A 23,783-nucleotide genomic window follows, 5' to 3' on the forward strand; every position below is an offset into this window, starting at 1 on the left:
TCTGCTGATCTCTCTGGGTCCGCGGGGACTAATTTATCACTGAAACACAGCCTAAGAACAGAAGGGAGAGTTTCTTTCCTAAGTGTCTGAATGGGAAAAACTTTGAGGAAACAGCCAAGGGAGGGAGAGGAGGGGAGAGGAGGCTGCGGCTCCAGTGCGGGGAAGCGGAGGAGGGAGTCTGGCGGGCGGGCTGCGAGCAGCAGCTATCTGGGCCGAGTTCCGGCCCCTTCGCGGGCGCGAACCCCTGCGCAGCGGAGCCCAAGCGCAGCCCCAGCTTGAGTCGCGCGAGGCCTGGCCCCAGAGGCCAGCGGCCGCGCCCCAGGGGCGGGGCAACCCCGGGAGCGGGGCTCTCCCGGCTGGTGGCCCGCGCTCTGCCTCCCCGCCTCAGGGAGCGGCGGAGATTGAGGATACCCCTCGGCGGCGCTAGCCCGCCCCCGGAGTCGCGGCTGAGGAGCCCCGTGCCCATTGGTGGCGGCGCCTCGGCGTCCCCGCCCCCTTCACGTCCCCGCCCCCTCCGCCGCCGCCGCCGCCGCTTCCCGGCTCCGCCTCCTCCCCCTTTGGGAGCCGCCTCCGTCGCCGCCACCGCTGCTGCCGGCCGGGGCCCAGCCAGCGCCCGCCGCGCCGGAGTCGAGTCGCAGCCGGAGCCGCTGCTCGCGGCCCCGCCATGAGCGGAAGCGCCGCCGCCGCGGTCGCTGCCGCCGCCGCCTCAGCAGCCGCCGCCGCCGCGCACTTTCAACCTCAGTCGTCGTCTCCCAGGCCGGGCCCGGCCGAGCTCGGGCCCCCTCGCCGCCCGCGCCCCCCACCGCCGCCGCCCCGAGCGGAGCCCGCCGCCACGGACCGCCTCAGCCCTCCGGGCCACGGGCCTCTCCGGGCGGGCGCCCAGGGTGGAGGCGCCTGCGGCCGAGCGCCGGGAGCAGGTATGGGGTCCCGGAGCGGGCCAGGCGGGGAGGGGCGTGGGTCGGCCCCGCGGGTGGGGGCCGGAGGCGTGTGGTCCAGCCACCCGGCCCCGCCGATGGGGAGGAGCGTTGTCCGGGTCAGCTTTGTCCGGCCCCGGAGCCCCTGCGAGCCCTGCGCCTCAGCAGCGCCGAGCGTCTCACAAAGCGTTTTCCCACCCGGTGGGTAGCCTCCTCCCCCAGGGTGTGCAGGGCAAGACCTCTCTAGGTCTCTGCTCGGCGGAGGAGGAAACCGAGGCTTAGAGGGGGAAGTGACTTGCCCAAGGTCACATAGCCGGTGAGAGCCGTGTCTTGGCTGGGACCCAGGGCCACCCTGGGCCGGCGCGGGCCCCGAGCAGAGGGGGCTGGGAGGAGGCCAATCTCCCGGCCCCCGGGAGCCGAGGGAGATTGATCTGGGGGGGAGGGGGTCAGGCCCTGGACCCTGGCACACCCACCCAGCCCTTTTTGGGCAGGCTTGGGAGTAACGATCTCTTGCAGGGTGGGACAGAAGAGCAGGGGGCCGACTTGGGAGCTTGGTGGTGCACTGGGGAGCCGCAGCGGGAGAGACTTCTGTGCGGGGAATGCTCTCGGGGAGAGGGCTTTCTTGAGTGAGTGGGGCAGAGCTTCGGAAACTTCTTATCGTGGGGACCGTTTGGTCTCTGCCAGGCCACCTTCCCCACCACTGCACGGACGAAACCAATTCAGCTGGAATCATTGGGAGGGAGGCCTGCCCGCTTTTGTGGAGGCGCCCATAAGGTGTCTTTTTTCAGTAAATGGCCCGAATTTCGTTCATGTCGAAACCAGAAATGCATACATGGCCCTGGTAAAGACATTTACGGCACAGAAGGCCATGTGAGTTTTTTCCAGGTGGTTTGGACCTACCACACTTGGAGAACTCCCAGAGAAAGAACAGCTATCCCAGGCGTGAAGGGGGAAGGAAGCTGGGAGGATTGGGACCGAGTCACCCGCCTGCCTGGCATGTAATACATGGGATTTCCGTTTTTATTTGGGGTGGATGATGAGGTGGGTTGTTTTGACTGCGGATGTCTCTTGGAAAGGGAAGGGGAAAGGACTTGGAATTCTAGAGGCAAGGGAGAGAGCAGCGTGTTACAGGCAGGGAAGAGGGTCCCATGGAGCTAGAAAATAGAATGGGGAAAAAGGAGAGGGTATTCAGTCATTGTGGGGGAAGGGAGATGAAAGGGTTGCTGAAGGGCGGGGGACGGTGTCTAGGCTGGAGAAAAAGGTTGGGATGTTTCAAAGAAGGTGCCAAACGTGATGAGTTTGAAAGGAGTCTGTTGGAGGTGGATGGTAGCTTACAAGGTTGAGTATGAATTGGTCTGCAGTCACTTCTTTTCTTTGAGTAAGGACAGCTATACTTTTATAGAAACGTTCTAGCTTGAGCACCCCCCTCCTTCCCCCTCATCCTCGCTCCTGTTCTAAGGATGCAGACCCCCAGTGCCTGGAGTATTGTCTTGGAAGTAAGGCTTGACAAAAGAGGGAAGGGAAAGACTAATTAGCAAATGCATTAATTAAGACCCTTTGTCCAAGATGATTCCTTGTTTAAGTCAGCTGTTTTCTTGCTGCCCTCTTGCACCTTAGCTTTCCTGCTGTGGTGGCTGTTGGCAGGGTGCTTTGGGAAGGACTGCCCCGATTCAGACAAGATGGGTTAGATTTTCCTAAAAAACTCTAAGAAACACGTATTTGGCAAATATATACTTAAAAGCAAGAAAATGTACTTGAGAGACTTACAATCAGGGAAATGCAAATTGAAACAACAGTGAGATGCCATTTGACACCGATCAGGTTGGCAGAAATGTAATGCTATGATAAACCGAGTATTATTAAGGCTGTGGATAAATAAACTTTTATATACTGTAGTGGAAATGTAAATGGATCTAACCACCTTAGAGAGTAGTGGTATTTAGTGTTTAGTGTGAAGGTGGGGAGACATATTCAGTTACCTAAAATGTCCATTTCTGGGTATATATCCTAAGAGATCCTTGCACACTTGTCCAAGAAAATAAGTATGAAAAAATACAAGAATGCTCATTCCAGCTTAAATATCCACCAACAGAATAATACATACATTTTTATTTATTTATTTATTTTTTGAGACATGAGACAGAGTCTCGCTCTGTCACCCAGGCTGGAGTGCAGTTGCGCGATCTCAGCTCACTGCAAGCTCCACCTCCTGGGTTCACACCATTCTGCCTCAGCCTCCCAAGTAGCTGGGACTACAGGTGACTGCCACCATGCCCGGCTAATTTTTTTTTTGTAATTTTAGTAGAGACGGGGTTTCACCATTTTGCCCAGGATGGTCTTGATTTCCTGACCTCCTGATCTGCCCGCCTCGGCCTCCCGAAGTGTTGGGATTAGAGGCGTGAGCCACCGCGCCCGGCCAATACGTTTTTAGATAGACCCATACAATTGAATATTACAGCACTGTGAAAAATAAACTAGCCACATGCATTAAAATAGGTGAATCTCAAAAACATAATATGGAGCGGGGAAGCAAGTCAGAAGAATTCTTACAGAATCTTTTCACTTGTGTAAAATCTGAAAACATGCAAAATAATATTGTTTGTGGCTATGCCCATATGTGGTGATAGTATTAAAATATGCATATTAAGAGTAATGATTGTCTTTGGGAAGAGAAGATGAGGAATGCGATTACACAAGAGTACACAAAAGGGCTTTATTTATACCTTTAATGTTCTATTACTTTAAAAAAAATCTGAATCAGGTAATTGTAAATTAAGATTTGATAATGTTGGGTGTAGGGTACAGAAATATTTAGTATATTCTAAATATTTTTCAAATGTTTGAAATATTTCCACACAAAAAATGTTGTTTATAGAACACTGTTTTTGTCTCTATATAATAATGGACCTCTCCCTACAGGCTCCAGCCCAGCGCAGCCTGTTATACATGCAGGCTGGTGATCCGTTTTCGCCCCTTTCTGACCTGCTAAACCTAATTTTGCAATGGATGACTTTTATTTTGGAACTGCCGATAGTTGTGGTAGATTTCTCATTATTTCTAAACTTTCTAGTGAACCTGCGTCAGCAGTTTGAGCCTTGTCGAAATAGATGTGCTCCAGGACATTCTGATGTATCAAGTGTAGGGAGGGACCCAGACATCTGATTCTGAGAAAACTCCCCAATAGATTCTGATGTCCACTAAAGTTTGAGAACCACTGTCTTAGCTTTGCCCCAGCTTAGCCCTCATCTTTTCCTTAGGCTGCCCCTCTGTTCCCACTCCTGGATGACTGGGATGGAATTTTGACCCATGTGATACTTTACCTCTTTTATGGAGCCTAAAAGAATGATAGGGTTGGATGCCATACCTCTCTTAATCTAGGTTGTCCATTCCTCTGATTTTCATTGGAGTTAGCTAAGGGACCCACTACCTACCAGGGTTATTTATCAGATTTTACAGATTTTAAGTACATGTGTCAACTGTATGTGGTTTTAAAGTTAGGATAAGGGCAAAAAGGGTCTAGCAGAGAAGGAAAATTTGGAGAAAGTAAAACCCCCAAAGGTAAACATGTGATCATGTCTTTTTTAAGATAAAGATGATCCATCCCTCTGCAGATGCTAGTGATTGTTTTAGCTTATGACCAACATTTGAGGTTCAGCTGTCTGAACCTATGGTCAAAGATTAAGGTTTCCTAAACAACTGATCATCCGTCAAGATGGAAGAGTGTCCTTTCTCCCAAATGTGCTAGTTTTCCTTCTCTGTTAGACCTTTTTTCCTGTAGTCCTGATGTGTTTATGAATGAATTAATATATTAACAAATCTGAGGCTTTCTGGTAGTGAAATTTGTGAAGTGCCTGTTTGTCTTTTTTTTTTTTTTTTTTTTTTGAGACGGAGTCTCGCTCTATCGCCCAGGCTGGAGTGCAGTGGCCGGATCTCAGCTCACTGCAAGCTCCGCCTCCGGAGTTTACGCCATTCTCCTGCCTCAGCCTCCCGAGTAGCTGGGACTACAGGCGCCCGCCACGTCGTCCGGCTAGTTTTTCGTATTTTTTAGTAGAGACGGGGTTTCACGGTGTTAGCCAGGATGGTCTCGATCTCCTGACCTCGTGATCCACCCGTCTCGGCCTCCCAAAGTGCTGGGATTACAGGCTTGAGCCACCGCGCCCGGCCTGTTTGTCTTTATTAAGGTTCCTCTTTCTGGAAACCCACTTTGGAGGTGCAGCATTGCCCAGGTATGCTTTTCTTTTACTTTTTTGTTTTTTTTTTTTTGACGCAGAGTTTTGCTCTTGTTGCCCAGGCTGGAGAGCAATGACGTGATCTCGGCTCACTGCAACCTCCACCTCCCAGGTTCAAACGATTCTCCTGCCTCAGCCTCCCGAGTAGCTGGGATTACAGGCATCTGCCACCATGCCCGGATAATTTTTGTATTTTTAGTAGAGGTGGGGTTTCACCACGTTGGCCAGACTGGGCTCAAACTCCTGACCTCCGTGATCAGCCTGCCTCGGCCTCCCAAAGTGTTGGGATTACACGCATGAGCCACCATGCCTGGCCGGTACACTTCTTAACAGTGCTGCGGTATAGGACCATAGAGATTGCACCCAGCAAAAAGATACCTGTTTCGAATGGCAAGTGAGGGTGGAAATCTATTCTGTACTCCACTTACCAAGATGAGTAGCCTCAGAGAAGGGGTACCTTTTCTAATCCACACAAAGGTGATCTGTGATCTAGCACTGCTCTGCAGCTTTGGAACTGTTAGTCCAGCTGTAACTAACAGTTTCGTCCATATGCATTGTGGGCTTTACCATGAGGTCTGGGTTGGTGCTTGCCCTAGGGGCTCCAAGAGTTCTCCATGTGAACTTTTCATGGGAAGGGGCTTTTTATCACCATGCTCAGCTGAACCAAAGAGCATAGCTTAAAATGGTAAACTTTGTTATGAGGCTGGAGAAATACATACAGAATAAGTTATTTAGAAAATACCATTGTTGGCCGGGCGCAGTGGCTCATGCCTATAATCCCAGCACTTTGGGAGGCCGAGGTGGGTGGATCACCTGAGGTCAGGAGTTCAAGACCAGCCTGGCCAACATGGTGAAACCCCGTCTCTACTAACAATAGAAAAATTAATTGGGCATGATGGCGCATGCCTGTAATCCCAGCTACTTTGGAGGCTGAGGCAGGAGAATTGCTTGAACCCAGAAGGTGGAGGTTGCAGTGAGCTGAGATCATGCCACTGCACTCCAGCCTGGGCAACAGAGTGAGACTCTGTCTCAAAAAAAAAGACAAAAGTATCTGGTAAATGGAGGAGAGAAAGTGTAGTAGCTATGTGCCACATTTGCTCTTGTCTTCTTACAGTGCTCACTTGGAGGGGTAAATGCAGTTATTTTTCTCTTCCTATTTCCCCCTGCACTAGCATTCCTGAAGACCTGAGGCTTTTTAGCGAATTTTGAAAATATTTACCCATTTGTATTTTCCATTAAGTGGTTGTTTATGCTTCCTGCTGTTTCGTTTTTTTCTTGGAGAGAGAGGAGTGGGGAGTGCAAACCAAGGACAAGACTGGACTTCCTTCTGCTTTCGGAAATAATGGCAGAGTGTTTTTCAGAACAGTTGTCATGGACGAATGCTGTTCTGGGGGCTCTAGGGAAAGGTACGTTTGAAGTGGTTTCTGTTGTCTTTTTTATTATTATTTTTAAACATGATTGAGGGTGGTGGATAGGAAGTTTCGATTTCCTTTTGCTGCTGTCTTGGAGGAACTTTTTAAAAGAAATTATATGTTAAAAAACTAAAGATGTTTAACACAAGTGGTCTTGTGCCCACAGAAGGAAAATAAACGATTCTTACCTGCAGGCCTTACCCAGAATGGTTTCAGTTTATTTCCTGTTCTACTTAGATGGATATTAGCGCTGTTCTTGGGACTGCTTAGAACAGTTAACTGCAGTGATGTTGGACAGGTGGAAGAGTAGAATGATGAGTATATTAGGGTTTATCAATAGTTAAGTCATGCTTTCGAAAGCTATCACTGGCCGGGTGTGTTGGCTCACGCTTGTAATCCCAGCACTTTGGGAGGTCGAGGAGGGTGGATCACCTGAGGTCAAGAGTTTGAGACCAGCTTGGTCAACATGGTGAAACCCCGCCTCTACTAAAAATACAAAAATTAGCTGGGCAGCACACACCTGTAATCCCAGCTACTCGGGAGGCTGAAGCCGGAGTATCCCTTGAACCCGTGAGGCGGAGGTTGCAATGAGCCGAGATTGTGCCATTGCTTTCCAGCCTGGAGAGCAAGACTGCGTCTCAAAAAAAAAAAAAAAAAAAAAAAAAAAAGGCCGGGCGCGGTGGCTCAAGCCTGTAATCCCAGCATTTTGGGAGGCCGAGACGGGCGGATCACGAGGTCAGGAGATCGAGACCATCCTGGCTAACCCGGTGAAACCCTGTCTCCACTAAAAAATACAAAAAACAATAGCCGGGCAAGGTGGCGGGCGCCTGTAGTCCCAGCTACTCGGGAGGCTGAGGCAGGAGAATGGCGTAAACCCGGAGGTGGAGCTTGCAGTGAGCTGAGATCCGGCCACTGCACTCCAGCCTGGGCGACAGAGCAAGACTGCGTCTCAAAAAAAAAAAAAGAAAGCTATCAGTGCATTTTCTACTTTTTTGGTAAAATATGTATAGAGATAAGGGAGTGAGAGATTGTGAGTTTTGGTGTATATACTGATCCTTTGACTTTGTTGAGAAATGTAGGGAAGTAGTAGTAAGAGGAAAAACTATATACATGGAAGGAGCTGGGCGCCGTGGCTCACCCCTGTAATCCCAACACTTTGGGAGGCCGAGGCGGGTGGATAACGAGCTCGAGTTTGAGACCAGCCTGGGCAACATGGTGAAACCCTGTCTCTACTAAAAATACAAAAATTAGCTGGACGTGGTGGTGCGTGCCTGTAATTTCAGCTACCTGGGAGGCTGAGGCAGGACAATTGCTTGAACCTGGGAGGCGGAGGTTGCAGTGAGCCGAGATGGTGCCACTGCCCTCTCCAGTCTGGCGAACAGAGTGAGACGCCATCTCAAAAAAAAAAAAAAAAAAAGAGAGAGAAAACTGTATACATGGAAAGAAGAATAGCAAGCAATTAGGTAGTAGGACAATTTGTAGTGCTTTTGGGATGTTCTTGGAGTTGAAAAGTTGCCTGTCCATTCTGCTTCTGCACCTTGGATTTTAGTGGCTGCAGATGCTGCATGCTGACCTTCTGTTGAAATTTGTTTTATTGTCAGAGAACTAAAAAGTGAGCAGTTCCTCAGACTAAACAGAAGTGGAGTAGGCTGAAAGTAAAACAGGTGTTTATTTAATAATCACATTTATGGGGCTGGGCGCGGTGGCTCACGCCTGTAATCCCAGCACTTTGGGAGGCTGAGGCAGGTGGATCACTTGAGCTCAAGAATTTGAGACCTGGGCAACATGGTGAAACAACATGGTGAAACCCTGTCTCTACTAAAAATACAAAAATACCTGGGCATGGTGGTGTGCACCTGTAGTCCCAGCTACTCAGGAGACTGAGGCAGGAGAATCACTTGAACCTGGGAGGTGTAGGTTGCAGTGAGCCAATATCGCTCTACTGCACTCCAGCCTGGGCGACAGAGCAAGACTCCATCTCAAAAAAAAAAAAAAAAAAAGTCACATTTACAGATAGAGAAGAGTTGGGACTCATACTTAAAGAGGTGGGGTCTTGCTATGTTGCCCAGGGTGTTCTTGAACTCCTGAGCTCAAGTAATCCTCCTGCCTTGACCTCCCTAAGTGCTAGGGTTACTACAGGAATGAGCCACTGTGCCTGGCTGGGACTCATAATTAATAAAAAGTATTTTTCATTTGGCTTTTATGCTATCTTGTTAAAACTTTTATAGATTTGTCCTCCTATGTAGATTTTTATTGCCACCTCAATACATATTTGAGCATCTACCGAGTGCCAGTCATGCCAATACTAGCCACTGGTTAATTAGGGTGATAGCCTTCGTTGTCAAAACTTCCTCACTTAAGGTCTTGCCAGCTGCCTAAAGGGGTGCAATTCAAGACAGTTATTGCTTGCTTTTCTCCCAAATTTCTTGCTTCCTTCTGCTCCCTGGTCTGGGCATGGTGATTGTGCCCATCTGCCAGGATAGGCCCTGCTTCTCTCTTCACCCCCATATGTGAGGGGATGCAGAGGCCCAACAGAACCCTGGCTGGTCACTACAAGTAAATTCCCACAAACAATATTGAACTAGAACTGAGGGCCACCATAGTGGCTCCAGTTCCTCTTCCTCTGTTGCTACCACCCACTCTTTTCTGTGGAGCCTGGAGGGCACCCTCCCTCCACCATTATACAAAGAAGCTTTGTGCTCTGAGGATGTTCTAAAGGCCGGATCACTGTAATTATAATTCCCTAGGCACAACCAAGTAGTGGGGGCAGGCAGGATAAAGATGGTATCCAAGTACTTGTTGGTAGGGAGAAGTCAGGCAGGGATTAAAAATCATCTGGAGACAGTACCAAAAGTGGATAATAGAGTGTTGTTGTTAGTGACAGGAACGTGTTTAAGTGAATACATTTCAGAGTTTTAAATTATAATACTTGCAGCTTTAAAAAAGGACAAGACGGGGGCGGAGGGAGGGGCGGGGCAAAAAAAAAAAAAGGACAAGACTGAGCTTGGAACTTTTTTTTTTTTAAGTCTGAAATTGTAACTTGAAAGTACTTTAGAGGAAGATATATAGAAATCTGGGTCTACTTTGCTTTATGTTTGTGTTAGCAGAATGATTGATTGCCCACAAAAACCAAATACATAACTTGCTTACTCTCCCAGGGATGCGCCCACTAATCTTATTTTTTTTTTTTTGAGACAGAGTTTCGCTCTTGTTGCCCAGGTTGGAGTGCAATGGCGCCATCTCGGCACAGCGCAACCTCCGCCTTCCAGGTTTTCAAGCCATTCTGCCTTAGCCTCCCGAGTAGCTGGAATTACAGGCATGCGCCACCACACCCAGCTAATTTTGTATTTTTAGTAGAGACGGGGTTTCTCCATGTTGGTCAGGCTGGTCTTGAACTCCCGACCTCAGGTGATCCGCCTTCCTCAGCCTCCCAAAGTGCTGGGATTACAGGTGTGAGCCACCATGCCTGGCCAATCTTTTTTTTTTTTTTTTAATTAAGCACTTACTGACATTTTTGGGAAGTGATTTCTCCCTATTGCCACCAGAAAAAAAAACAGTTTATCTAGGGATGTATGCTTAATAAACTGTCTCTCTCTATTTTTATTTTGAGATGGAATCTTGCTCTGTCAACCAGGTTGGGGTGCAATGCTGCAATCTTGGCTCACTGCAATCTCCGCCTCCTAGGTTCAAGCGATTCTCCTGTCTCAGCCTCCTGAGTAGCTGGGATTACAGGTGCGCACCACCACTCCCAGCTAATTTTTGTATTTTTGTAGAGACAGGGTTTCATCCTTTTGACCAGGCTGGTCTCAAACTCCTGACCCAGGTGATCCACCCACCTTGGCCTCCCAAAGTGCTGGGATTATAGGTGTGAGCCACCACGCCTGGCTGATGTGCTTAATAAACTCATTTTTTTCTTTTTTCTGAGATGAAGTTTTGCTCTTGTCGCCCAGGCTGGAGTGCAGTGGTGTGATCTCAGCTCACGGCAACCTCCTTCTCACCGGGCCTGGCCACTAAACTATTTTTTTTTTTTTTTTTTTTTTTGGGACGAAGTCTCACTCTGTTGCCCCAGGCTGGAGTGCAGTGGCACGATCTTGGCCCACTGCAACTTCTGCCTTCTGAGTTCGAGCGATTCTCCTGCCTCAGCCTTCCCAGTAACTGGGACTACACGCCTGCGCCACCATGCCTGGCTAATTTTTGTACTTTTTTTTAAGTAGAGACGAAGTTTCACCATATTGGCCAGGCTGGTCTGGAACTCCTGACCTCGTGATCCACCCGCCTTGGCCTCCCAAAGTGCTGGGATTACAGGCGTGAGCCACCATGCCCGGTAATAAACACTTATGTCAACCATTCTGTGTCATGATGTGCTTCTAAGAAGTCTTGTTGGCAATCTTTTACTGAAAACTTTTTTCTTAATATGTTAATTATTACTATATTACTTGTTACTGGTATCTCAAACTGCTGTTTTCTGTTTGTTTTTTGAGACAAGGTCTTGCTTTGTTGCCCACTCAGCAGTGCGGTGGCAGTGGTGATCATAGCTCACTGCAGTTTCTTTTTTTTTTTTTTTTTTTTTTTTTTTGAGATGGAGTCTCGCTCTGCTGCCCGGGCTGGAGTGTAGTGGCCGGATCTCAGCTCACTTCAGCTCACTGCAAGCTCTGCCTCCCGGGTTCACGCCATTCTCCTGCCTCAGCCTCCCGAGTAGCTGGGACTACAGGCGCCCGCCACCACACCCGGCTAGTTTTTTGTATTTTTTTAGTAGAGACGGGGTTTCACCGTGTTAGCCAGGATAGTCTCGATCTCCTGACCTCGTGATCCACCCGTCTCGGCCTCCCAAAGTGCTGGGATTACAGGCTTGAGCCACCACGCCCGGCCGCTCACTGCAGTTTCTATCTCCCAGGCTTAAGCAATCCTTTCACCTCAGCCTCTTGAGTAGCTGGGACTATGGGTGTGACAACTCTGCTAACCTTTTAGATTTTTTTGTGAGATGGGGTTTCACTATATTGCTTAGGCTGGTCTGGAACTCCTGGGCTCGAGTGGTCCTCCCACCTTGGTCTCTTAAAGTGCTGGGATTATAGGCGTGAATGACCATGCCCAGCCTGTTTTGTTGTTGTATTTTTTTTTTTTTTTTTTTTTTTTTTTTTTTTTTTTTTTTTTGAGACGGAGTCTCACTCAGTCGCCCAGGTTGGAGTGCTATGGTGCAATCTTGGCTCACTGCAAGCTCCACCTCTCGGGTTCACGCCATTCTCCTGCCTCAGCCTCCCAAGTAGCTGGGACTACAGGCGCCCGCCGCTGCACCCGGCTAATTTTTTGCATTTTTAGTAGAGACGGGGGTTTCACTGTGTTAGCCAGGATGGTCTCGATCTCCTGACCTTGTGATCCGCCCCCCTCGGCCTCCCAAAGTGCTGGGATTACAGGCGTGAGCCACCACGCCTGGCCTGTTGTTGTATTTTGTAAGAAATGCACCAAACAATTGATTGCAAGGTGATCTTTAGACTTTAGGACTGTAAACTTCAGGAGTCCATTCTCAGGATGTGGCCCTTTTTGTTGCTGTAATTAGCATTGACGTCTATGGTGTACAGCTAGATAGTATGTATTCCATGGAAACCTATGGCTACTGTAAGCTGTCCTTTCCTGTAATTACTTGGAGTCAAGTCAGGAGTTAGACCTTTATTCTTACCCCCCAGCATAATTTTGTCCTGGATTGGGAAATGCCTATAATCCCAGGACTTTGGGAGGCCAGGGTGGGTGGATCACCTGAGGTCAGGAGTTAGACACCAGCCTGGCCAACGTGGTGAAATCCGGTCTCTACTAAAGATACAAAAAAAATTAGCCAGGCACTGTGGTGGGCGCCTGTAATCCCAGCTACTTGGGAGGCTGAGGCAGGACAATCACTTGAACCCAGGAGGCAGAGGTTGCAGTGAGCCAAGACGGTGCCATTGCACTCCAGCCTGCGTAACAATAGCTAAACTCCATCTCAAAAAAAAAAAAAAAACACACACACACACACAAAAGACTGCCCATAAGCAGATATTGCCCAAATAATCCTTTGAAAAGGCTGTACCAATTTGACAGCTAAATTTATAAGACTTCAAAATACACAAGGTTTGGCTGGGTGGGGTGGCTCATGCCTATAATCCTAGCACTTTGGGAGGCTAAGGTGGGTGGATCACCTGAGGTCAGGAGTTCAAGACCAGCCTGGCCAAGGTGAAACCCCGTCGCTACTAAAATGCAAAAATTAGCCAGGCATGATGGCGGATGCCTGTAATCCCAGTTCCTGGGGAGATGGGAGACTCGTTTGGAGCCAGGAGACTGTGGTTGCAGTGAGCTGAGATCATGCCACTGCACTGTAACCTGGGTGGCTGAGCGAGATTCAGTCTCAAAAACAAAACAAAAACGTATTTTAGTTAAGTATGTTGAATAGCAATGACTTATTTTAGCTTAATTGTAAACTATTATCTAGGTTACTTTATTTGCCTTATTTATAATATTTATATTTCTCTTTTTTCCTTTTTCTTCTCTTTTATTTATTTATTTATTATTATTATTATTTATTTTATTTTTTTTTTGAGACGGAGTCTCGCTCTGTCACCCAGGCTGGAGTGCAGTGGCCAGATCTCAGCTCACTGCAAGCTCCGCCTCCCGGGTTCCCGCCATTCTCCTGCCTCAGCCTCCCGAGTAGCTGGGACTATAGGCGCCACCACCTCGCCCGGCTAGTTTTTTGTATTTTTAGTAGAGACGGGGTTTCACTGTGTTAGCCAGGATGGTCTTGATCTCCTGACCTCATGATCCTCCCGTCTCGGCCTCCCAAAGTGCTGGGATTACAGGCTTGAGCCACTGCGCCCGGCTATTTATTTATTTTTTGAGACAAAGTCTTGCTCTGTCGCCCAGGCTGGAGTATAGTGGCATGATCTCAACTCACTGCAACCTCCACCTCCTCGGTTAAAGCAGTTCTCCTGTCTCAGCCTCCAGAGTAGCTGGGACTACAGGTGCCTGCCACCATGCCCGGCTAATTTTTGTATTTTTAGTAGAGGCGGGCTTTCACCATATCGGCCAGGTTGGTCTTGAACTCCTGACCTTGTGATCTGCCCGCCTCAACCTCCCAAAGTGATAGGATGCGGGTGTGAGCCACCGCACCCGGCTAATTTATATTTCTTTTGTGGATTAACCCCTGTCTCTATTTCACTGCTCTCTGTTGGCCACTAAAAAATAATGATTTGAGGCTGGTCCTGGTGGCTCATGCCTGTAATCCCAGCACTTTGGGAGGCCAACGCGGGCAGATCATCTGAGGTCAGGAGTTTGAGATCAGCCTGGCCAACAGGGTGGAAACCCGCCTCTACTAAAAATACAAAAACTTAGCCAGGTGTGGTGGTGGGCGCCTTTAATCCCAGCTCCTTGGGAGGCTGAGGCAGGAGAATTGCTTGAACCCAGGAGATAGAGGTTGCAGTGAGCCAAGATGACGCCACTCCACTCTGGCCTAGGTGACAGAAGGAGACTCTGTCTCACAAACACACAAAAAGATAATGATTGATAATAATAATTACTAATATTAATAATAATTTGGTAAACATTTGTTGAATGCTTACTATGTACTAGGCACAGTGAGGATTTCAGAGATAATTTAGATATGCAGCAGTTCAATGATAGATTATGACAGTGTTAGCAGAACAAATGCATTTTTGGGATTGCAAAAACATCACAATTGCATTAATAGTAATGATATGACTTTTTTTTTTTTGAGACAGAGTCTCACTCTGTTGCCCAGGCTGGAGTGAAATGGTGCTCTCTCTGCTCACTGCAACCTCCACCTCTTGGGTTCAAGCAATTCTCCTGCCTTAGCCTACCAAGTGGGTAGCTCGGACTACAAGTGCGTGCAACCATGCCCAGCTAATTTTTGTATTTTTAGTAGACATGGGGTTTCACCATGTTGACCAGGCTGGTTTCAAACTCCCGACCTCAGGTGATCCGCCCGCCCACCTCGACCTCCCAAAGTGTTGGGATTACAGGTGTGAGCCACCGGGCTTAATAATATGATTTGATAACCTTGATAATTGACCTTGATTTAATTAGATCAAATGTTTAAATGGCTGCTTTCTAAGTAAAAGCCATATTTTTTGGTCTGGCATTGAGGGCCAGCATTCTTGGGTCCTCGTTATTCCAGTCTTTGCTGTTCTTCATCATAAATATTGTTCTCCAGGGAAATGGAACAACACCTTTTTGCCCACCTGTGTGTGATTTTTCTACTTCTGTTCCTTTGATTGTTTGTTACTTCAGCCTATAATGCCTCTTTTCCCTTCAGTTCCTTTTCTAAATTCTACCTGTTTTTTTTTTTTTTTTTTTTGAGACGGAGTCTTGCTCTGCCACCCAGACTGGAGTGCAGTGGCCGGATCTCAGCTCACTGCGAGCTCCGCCTTCTGGGTTTACGCCATTCTCCTGCCTCAGCCCCCCGAGTAGCTGGGACTACAGGCGCCCGCCTTGTCGCCCGGCTAGTTTTTTGTATTTTTAAGTAGAGACAGGGTTTCACTGTATTAGCCAGGATGGTCTCGATCTCCTGACCTCTTGATCCGCCCGTCTCGGCCTCCCAAAGTGCTGGGATTACAGGCTTGAGCCACCGCGCCCGGCCCCAATTCTACCTGTTTTTAAATATCTAGATAATAGTGGTCACTTTTTGTGTGCTTATTATTTAAGGCTCTGTTGTAAGTATTTTATGTGGATTAATTCATTTAATCCTCACTGCAGTCCCCTAAGGGACTCATCATACTTATTGTACAGATGAAACTGGAGCACACAGAGGTTAAACAACTCGCTGGAGATGGTACAGCTCTTAAGAGTGTTACCTGGGATATGAACCCAGGTGGTCTAGTTCCAGAATCTGTATTTTTAGCCATCGTGCTTTACTGCATCTTACTTTACAGATAGCCTTCGAAAACATAGCAATTAGTTTTGATAACAAAAGACTGAATATAAGCGAAGTCGGTCACTATTTTATCCAATGAAGAGAATTTGCAGTCTTTTGTTTTGCCTTTGTCTCTCCTGAGAAATAACTTTAAGTTCTGAATTACTATGCTAGGGTTTTAAAAACTGAGTTTTTAAGTCATTCATTACTTGGTCACATCAGTAGTAGGAGTACCTGCATTGGAGTGGTACACTTATTTATTTATTTATTTATTTATTTAATTTCCTTTTTGAGTTGGAGTTTCGCCCTTGTTGCCCAAGCTGGTGTGCAATGGTGCAATCTCGGCTCACTGCAATCTCTGCCTCTTGGGTTCAAGCGATTCTCCTGTCTCAGCCTCCTAAGTAGCTGGGATTACAGGAGCGCACAATCATGCCTGGCTAATTTTTTTTTTTTTTCTTTTTTGAGACGGAGTCTTGCTCTGCCACCCAGACTGGAGTGCAGTGGCCGGATCTCAGCTCACTGCAAGCTCCGCCTCCCGGGTTTACGCCATTCTCCTGCCTCAGCCTCCGGAGTAGCTGGGACTACAGGCGCCCGCCACCTCGCCCGGCTAGTTTTTTGTATTTTTAGTAGAGACGGGGTTTCACGGTGTTAGCCAGGATGGTCTCGATCTCCTGACCTCGTGATCCGCCCGTCTCGGCCTCCCAAAGTGCTGGGATTACAGGCTTGAGCTACCGCGCCCGGCCGCCTGGCTAATTTTTTGTATTTTTAGTAGAAACGGGGTTTCACCATGTTAGCCAGGCTGGTCTCGAACTCCTGACCTCAGGTGATCCGCCTGCCTTGGCCTCCCAAAATGTTGGGATTACAGGCATGAGCCACTGCACCCGGCTATTTATTTATTTTTAAAAATGGGGTCTCACTATGTTGTCCAGGCTGGACTCCTGGGTTCAAGTGATCCTCCTGCCTCAGCCTCCTGAGTAGCTGGGACTATAGGCACCCCCAACTGTGCCCAGCTCTGGATTCTCTTTATTTTTTTTTATTTTTTATGTTTTTTTGAGACGAAGTCTTGCTCTGTCACCCAGGCTGGAGTGCAGTGGCTGGATGTCAGCTCACTGCAAGCTCCTCCTCTCGGGTTCATGCCATTCTCCTGCCTCAGCCTCCCGAGTAGCTGGGACTACAGGCGCCCGCCACCTCGCCCGGCTATTTTTTTGTATTTTTTAGTAGAGACGGGGTTTCACTGTGTTAGCCAGGATGGTCTCGATCTCCTGACCTCGTGATCCGCCCGTCTCGGCCTCCCAAAGTGCTGGGATCACAGGCTTGAGCCACTGTGCCTGGCGGATTCTCTTTATTTTTTTATTTATTGTATATATTTATTTTTTGGAGATGGAGTTTCGCTCTTGTCACCCAGGTTGGAGTGCAGTGGTGTGATTTCGGCTCACTGCAGCCTCCACCTGGGTTCAAGTGATTCTCCTGCCTCAGCCTCCCAAGTAGCTGGGATTAAAGGCATGTGCCACCACGCCTGGCTAATTTTTGTATTATTAGTAGAGACAGAGTTTTACCATGTTGACCAGGCTGGTCTTGAACGCCTGACCTCAGGTGATCCACCCGCTCGGCCTCTCAGAGTTCTGGGGTTACAGGTGTGAGCCACTGTACCCGGCCCTGGATTCGCTATACATCAGTCATATTTAGGTTACTTCTTAGAAAAGGTCCCATGCTCAGCCGGGCGCGGTGGCTCATGCCTGTAATCCCAGCACTTTGGGAGGCCAAGGCGGGTGGATCACGAGGTCAGGAGATCGAGACCATTCTGGCTAACACAAGTGAAACCCCGTCTCTACTAAAAATATAAAAAATTATCCGGGCGTGGTGGCGGGCGCCTGTAGTCCCAGCTACTCAGGAGGCTGAGGCAGGAGAATGATGTGAACCCAGGAGGTGGAGGTTGCAGTGAGCCGAGACCGTGCCCCTGCACTCCAGCCTGGGTGACAGAGCGAGACTCCTTCTCAAAAAAAAAAAATAAAAATAAAATAAAAAAATAAAAGGTCCCATGCTCTGTGATTCTCAACATTAGATCTTAACTGAGTGCTTGTTTGGGCACTTAAGCAGATAAAGAAAAAGTTCTTGGCTGGGCTTGATAGTTCACTATCTCATCTATATTGTGGACTTAATGGTATTGGTGGGCCATCCTGGGAACCTACCATTTAGAAAATGATCTATGGCAAAATGGGCTTCTAAGGTCAAAGCCAGATACAGAAACTTGGAATAAGGCTTGTTTTTTATTTGAGTGCTGCTAACTGCTGGCCAGGGATGTCCAATCTTTTGTCTTTTCTGGGCCATGTTGGAAGAAGAATTGTCTTGGGCCACACATAAAATACACTTGAAGAAAGTTTATGAATTTGTGTTGGGCTGCATTCAAAGCCGTCCTGGGCTGTGGGTTAGACAAGCTTGGCTTATGGATACCTAGGAAGGAAAAATGAATTCTCTGCCTTTCAAAATTACTAAACTGTGGAATTAATTCATAAGAGGAAGATATTGTTTCTATACAGGCAGGATAAAAACCAATTAATCCAGATGATTGAAGAGTTTCTACACACTGTTTTTAGTTTTTTTTTTTTTTTTTGAGACGGAGTCTCGCTCTGTCACCCAGGCTGGAGTGCAGTGGCCAGATCTCAGCTCACTGCAAGCTCCGCCTCCCGGGTTCACGCCATTCTCCTGCCTCAGCCTCCTGAGTAGCTGGGACTACAGGCGCCGCCACCTCGCCCGGCTAGTTTTTTTTTTTGTATTTTTAGTAGAGACGGGGTTTCACCGTGTTAGCCAGGATGGTCTCAATCTCCTGACCTCGTGATCCGCCCGTCTCGGCCTCCCAAAGTGCTGGGATTACAGGCTTGAGCCACCGCACCCGGCCTGTTTTTAGTTTTTAAAATAACCTTAGGTTTGGACCGTATCTAGAGTTTGATATGTTTGGTGGCTGTTAAGACATTGTTGACTGTCTTTGCTGATGGCAGGAATGTAAGTCAAGAACTCTTGTAATCGAATTATCTCATATTTCTATTAAAACTGCATATATTGTTGAAAACTGAAATTGTTACTATTCCATGATATTTTAAAGCTTCACGTAAAAGCTACCATTACTTGCTAAAAAAGAAACACTCCTCCTTCCCAAACAAATCCAAGAAGCAAAGCAAGAAGTGAAAAGATTTGACTTTTTTTTTTTTTTTTTTTTTTTTTGAGGCGGAGTCTTGCTCTGTCGCCCAGGCTGGAGTGCAGTGGCCGGATCTCAGCTCACTGCAAGCTCCGCCTGCCGGGTTCCCGCCATTCTCCTGCCTCAGCCTCCCAAGTAGCTGGGACTACAGGCGCCCGCCTCGTCACCCGGCTAGTTTTTTGTATTTTTAGTAGAGACGGGGTTTCACTGTGTTCGCCAGGATGGTCTCGATCTCCTGACCTTGTGATCCGCCCGTCTCGGCCTCCCAAAGTGCTGGGATTACAGGCTTGAGCCACCGCGCCCGGCAAGATTTGACTTTTTAAAGTGAATTTGTAAATTGGAAGCGGTGGCTCACCTGTAATCCCAGCTACTTGGGAGGCTGAGGTGGGAAGATGACTTGAGGCCAGATGTTTGAGACCATCCGGGGCAACATACCAAGACTCCATTTCTAAAAAGAAGTAAAGTAAATTTATGTGCAACTCATGAATTCTGTGTTGAGATAAAGTGAAGTTACAATTTGACTCTGGAACGTTTAGTTAGTACTATACATCTTTTGAGTCTAACTTTTTGTAGAACAAAATTAAAAAAAAAAATAAATGGTCTGAATTGACAGGGTGAGTTTTGTTTTGTTATTTTGGGATAAGAGTCACTATTTTGCCCAGGCTGACCTGGAACTCCTGGGCTCAGGCAATCACTTCAGTCTCTGGAGTAGCTGGAATTACCTACCGCTTTAGAAGTGATTTTGAGAAGTTATTCTGGAACTGTGTTGGAGAAGTTTAAAAAAGGTTGGGGTGGGAGTTGAAATCAAACTAGTTTTACCATACCAGGATCTTTTTATAGCACATTTGAGATGTAAACATGTTTCCTTTTGAAATTTGGTAGAATAGTTATATTATTTTTCCTGATGCCATATAATTAAAAACACAAGGCTTGAATTTATTTTTAAGGCTTGATTAAAACCTCTTGTTTCTATGGAAGAAAAGTTATTAAATTGAAACGGGGCTTTAGAAATTTTAATTCCAAGATTGCTTTAAGAAGGGAGAGGCAAGTCAAATTGGGTATGGGCCTCACAGAATTGACCTTGCTACTTCCTGGGTCTGGCTAGCTGAGGGGCTATGTTGCATTGGGGCGGGGCGGAAGCCTGGTAGGAGCTAAAAGTGAAACTGGAAGTGCCTAAAAAAGCACATCGTTGGGTTAGGCTGAGTCAAGCTGGATTGAGCAGTGAGACAGTACAATTCTTAGGCACAAGTATGTATGTAGTTCACCTGTAGATTTGCTGGAAGAGCTGATATGTTTGCAGTACAACAGACCAGAGAAGTCTCAGTGGAGGAAAATGAGAGAAGCAAAGGGAGTGATGGAGTTAGGGGCCTTCGAGTTCAGATTTTGAAATAAAATTTATGAGCCTTTGAGGGAGGCAGCAGGAAGTTAAAGGTGAAGTACTGGAAATAGTTTTCCCTCCCCCATGCTGTGTGGAGGTGGGGGCTGCTGCATGGAAGTGGGGAGTAGATGTTGGTAAGGGTGTCCTTGTTCGAACAGAGAAGGTAAGGTATATCCCCTTGGTTTGTTTTAAGGTGATGGATTCCCACTACAATATTAGCAGTACAAACAAAGGTTAGACAGTCTTGGTAATTTTATTATGCCTGGGGTTAAAATTGAAATTCCCTTAATTTAAGAGAAAAATAACATGATGTACTAGTGACATCTAAGCAGAATAAATTTCCATGGTGGTTTAATGGTAGTTGTGTGCTTTCTGTCACATACACACACAACATACTCTTGTCTTAACTAGGGCATGCAGTGCTGTTTTTCCCACAGGCTTGTTAAGTGATAGATTCATATTCAAAGAGATAAAAACCACTGCTCTTTCAGCAGGCCTCCCCTACCTCCCATTCCCAGAAACCACTGAGACACTGTGTGGATGGGTGCGAAGCATTACGGATTGGGGGTTATGGTTTGTGGCCCTGAGGTAGACTAGGGGGATCTTGTTGAAATGCCGATCTCTGGCATCAGGTGGTGGTGGTGAAAGTTTTGAGTACCATGAGGTAGAGTAGTGGTTCCTAGACTTTAAAAGCTGGACACCCCCACCAGTGCTTTTGATTCACCTCACTGGGTGGGGCCTGCAGTTTTCATTTTAAACAGATTCCTAGGTGATGCTAATGCAGGTGAAGGGCAGGGTGTGTTTTGAGAGCCACTGTGATGGAGTAGAAACAACTGAGGAGAATCAAGCCCATCTATCTCATCTTGGCTTCTTGAGCATTATTTCCTTTTTCTTTCTTTTTGTTTTGAGATAGGGTTTCACTGTGCCATTCAGGCTAGAGTGCAGTGGCACTATCCTGGCTTACTGCAGTCTCGATCTCCCCAGGCTCTAGTGACCCTCCCTCCACAGCCTCCCATGTAGCTGGGACTACAGGCAGGCACCACTACTCCCGACTAATTTTTTGTGTTTTTTAGTAGAAACGGGTTTTCGCTGTGTTGGCCAAGGTGGTCTCAAACTCCTGGGCTTAACTGATCCACCCGCCTCGGCCTCCTGAAGTGCTGAGATTATAGGTGTGAGCCACCGCACCAGGCATTGAACATTACATATATATATATATATATATATATATATATATATATATATATATATATTTTTTTTTTTTTTTTTTTTTTTTTTTTTTTGAGACGGAGTCTCGCTCTGTAGCCCGGGCTGGAGTGCAGTGGCCGGATCTCAGCTCACTGCAAGCTCCGCCTCCCGGGTTTACGCCATTCTCCTGCCTCAGCCTCCCGAGTAACTGGGACTACAGGCGCCCGCCACATCGCCCGGCTAGTTTTTTTGTATTTTTTTAGTAGAGACGGGGTTTCACCGTGTTAGCCAGGATGGTCTCGATCTCCTGACCTCGTGATCCACCCATCTCGGCCTCCCAAATTGCTGGGATTACAGGTTTGAGCCACCGCGCCCGGCCACATTACATATATTTTTTAAATTTTTTATTGAGACGGAGTTTTGCTCTTGTTGCCCAGGCTGGAGTGCTGTGGTGCCATCTTGGCTCACCGCAACCTCCACCTCCCGGGTTTAAGTGATTTGCCTGCATCAGCCTCCCGAGTAGCTGGAATTAACAGGCATGCGCCACCACGCCTGGCTAATTTTTTATATTTTTAGTAGAGATGGGGTTTCTCCATGTTGGTCAGGCTGGTCTCTAACTCCTGAACTCACGTGATTCGCCCACCTCAGCCTCCCAAAGTGCTGGGATTACAGGTGTGAGCCACCGTGCCCGGCCTTTGAACATTATTTTCTAACTGAACTGAAAATAGTGAGGGGGAGATTGAACAAAGTAGTAGAGTAATACCATTCATGTTAAACGAATAGCACTCCATAAAACACTTCTCTCTATTTTACTGTGATATGTCTCTCTGTCTATATAGAAAGGGCCAGCAGTAAACCCCACCTAACAAATTGTAAGAAAAATGATTACGTCTGGAGAGAGGGATCCAGGATTATGGAGGGTGGGACTTCAGGTTTCTGTGTAAGGTTTTACTGAGTCTCGCTCTGTCACCCAGGCCCGAGTCCAGTGGTGTGATCTCGGCTCACTGCAACCTCCCGGGTTCAAGCAATTCTTCTGCAATTCTTCTGCCTCAGCCTCCTGAGTAGTTGGCACCTGCCACCATGCCCAGCTAATTTTTGTATTTTTAATAGAGACAGGGTTTCACTGTATTGGTCAGGCTGGTCTTGAACTCCTGACCTCGTGATCCACCCGCCTCAGCCTCCCAAAGTGTTGGGATTACAGGCATGAGCCACTGCGCCTGGCCTAATTTTTTTTTTTTTTTTTTGAGACAGAGTTTCGCTGTGATTACAGGCAACCGCTACCACACCCAGCTAATTTTTATATTTTTAGTAGAGACGGGGTTTTGCCATGTTGGCCAGGCTGGTCTCAAACTGCTAAGCCACCTTGGGCTCCCAAAGTGCTGGGATTACAGGTGTAAGCCACCACGCCAGGCTCATGTATTTAATTTTATAAAAAGTTAAAAGAAATCTGGGCTGAATATCTTTTGTTTACCTCTCCAGATCCATCTTCTACTCTTTTCTACCTGGCTCTTTGCCCCAGATAAAGAGCTCTTAGGCCCTCTGGATTGAAGGGCCAGAGGAGAAGGAGGTCAGAATATTTATCCCTTCCCCTCACTCTCAGTGTAGCGTGTATTATATACCCGGGTTCTGGGTTCTGGTAATCTCTGTCTCCTATCTTCTTTGGGACTTCTAGAAGTAATACTTGTTCTGCTTTTTGTTTGTTTGTTTGTTTGTTTATTTATTTATTTATTTAAAGACAGAGTATTGCTCTGCCCAGCAGGCTGGAGTACAGTGGTGTGATCATGGCCCACTGCAGCCTTGAGCTTCTGGGGTCAAGCAATCTTCCCACCTCAGCCTCTTGAGTAGGGATGACAGGTGTGCGTCTCCACAACTGGCTAGTTTCTAAACATTTGTTGTAGAGGTGGAATCTTGCTGTGTTTCCCAGACTGGTCTTGAACTCCTGAGCTCACTCAGTCTTCCCACCTCGGCATCCCAAAGTGCTGAGATTACAGATGTGAGCCACTGGTGCTCAGCCTTGTTCTGCCCCTTTACTAGTCCTGACTTCTGTTCCATCCCCATGGTTTCTGTAGGCTCTACCCCCTAACTTTGTAATTATTTCTTTTATAAACAAACCCTTCTCAGATTATTCTAATATATATTTGGCATCTCTTTACTTTTGGGACTCTGACTGATGGACCCTCGATTCTTATGCCTCTCCCCACTATAATCCTAAGTGGTAACAGGTACCATTTTGGTGTATGTCCACAAATTACCCGTGTAAGAGAGGCAGGCATTTGTGTATAGAGACGATGCATGGAAGTGTACAATAATCATTGAAAAAGCTGTAGTGGGTTTTATTATTGCTGCTAATGGTGTTATTCTTGGTAGTGATGTTATATCCCAAATGGCCTGACCCACCCAGTTAGTGACTCTTGAAGCAGAGAGCAGCAGAATCATAATCTGACCTCCTTATTTCATATTGAGAAACACGCCCACAGAGGGCTAGGCTCTTCTCTCAGGCCCCATAGCTCAGAGCTGTGGTCTCCTTGCACTGGGCTGTTTTCTCTTGCTGCATAATTACCCTCCTTAATTCAGTGATATTC

At 47.3% G+C, this 23,783-nt stretch overlaps 1 protein-coding gene across 4 annotated transcripts in view; it reads left to right on the forward strand.

The window, feature by feature from the left end:
• The first annotated feature begins 623 nt into the window (after nucleotides 1-623).
• RNF38 (ring finger protein 38) overlaps nucleotides 624-23,783 on the forward strand; it is a 154,222-nt gene continuing 131,062 nt past the window's right edge. For 3 of the 4 annotated variants that reach the window (XM_010369951.2, XM_030919402.1, XM_010369952.2), the window contains exon 1: nucleotides 624-917. In XM_010369951.2, coding sequence (XP_010368253.2) covers nucleotides 665-917 — 253 coding nt within the window. In that variant the 5' untranslated portion in view covers nucleotides 624-664. The remainder of the gene's footprint in view (nucleotides 918-23,783) is intronic. The other variant, XM_030919408.1, reaches the window with a different exon arrangement.

Source organism: Rhinopithecus roxellana, chromosome 16 (assembly GCF_007565055.1).
Source record: "Rhinopithecus roxellana isolate Shanxi Qingling chromosome 16, ASM756505v1, whole genome shotgun sequence".
Lineage (NCBI taxonomy): Eukaryota > Metazoa > Chordata > Mammalia > Primates > Cercopithecidae > Rhinopithecus > Rhinopithecus roxellana.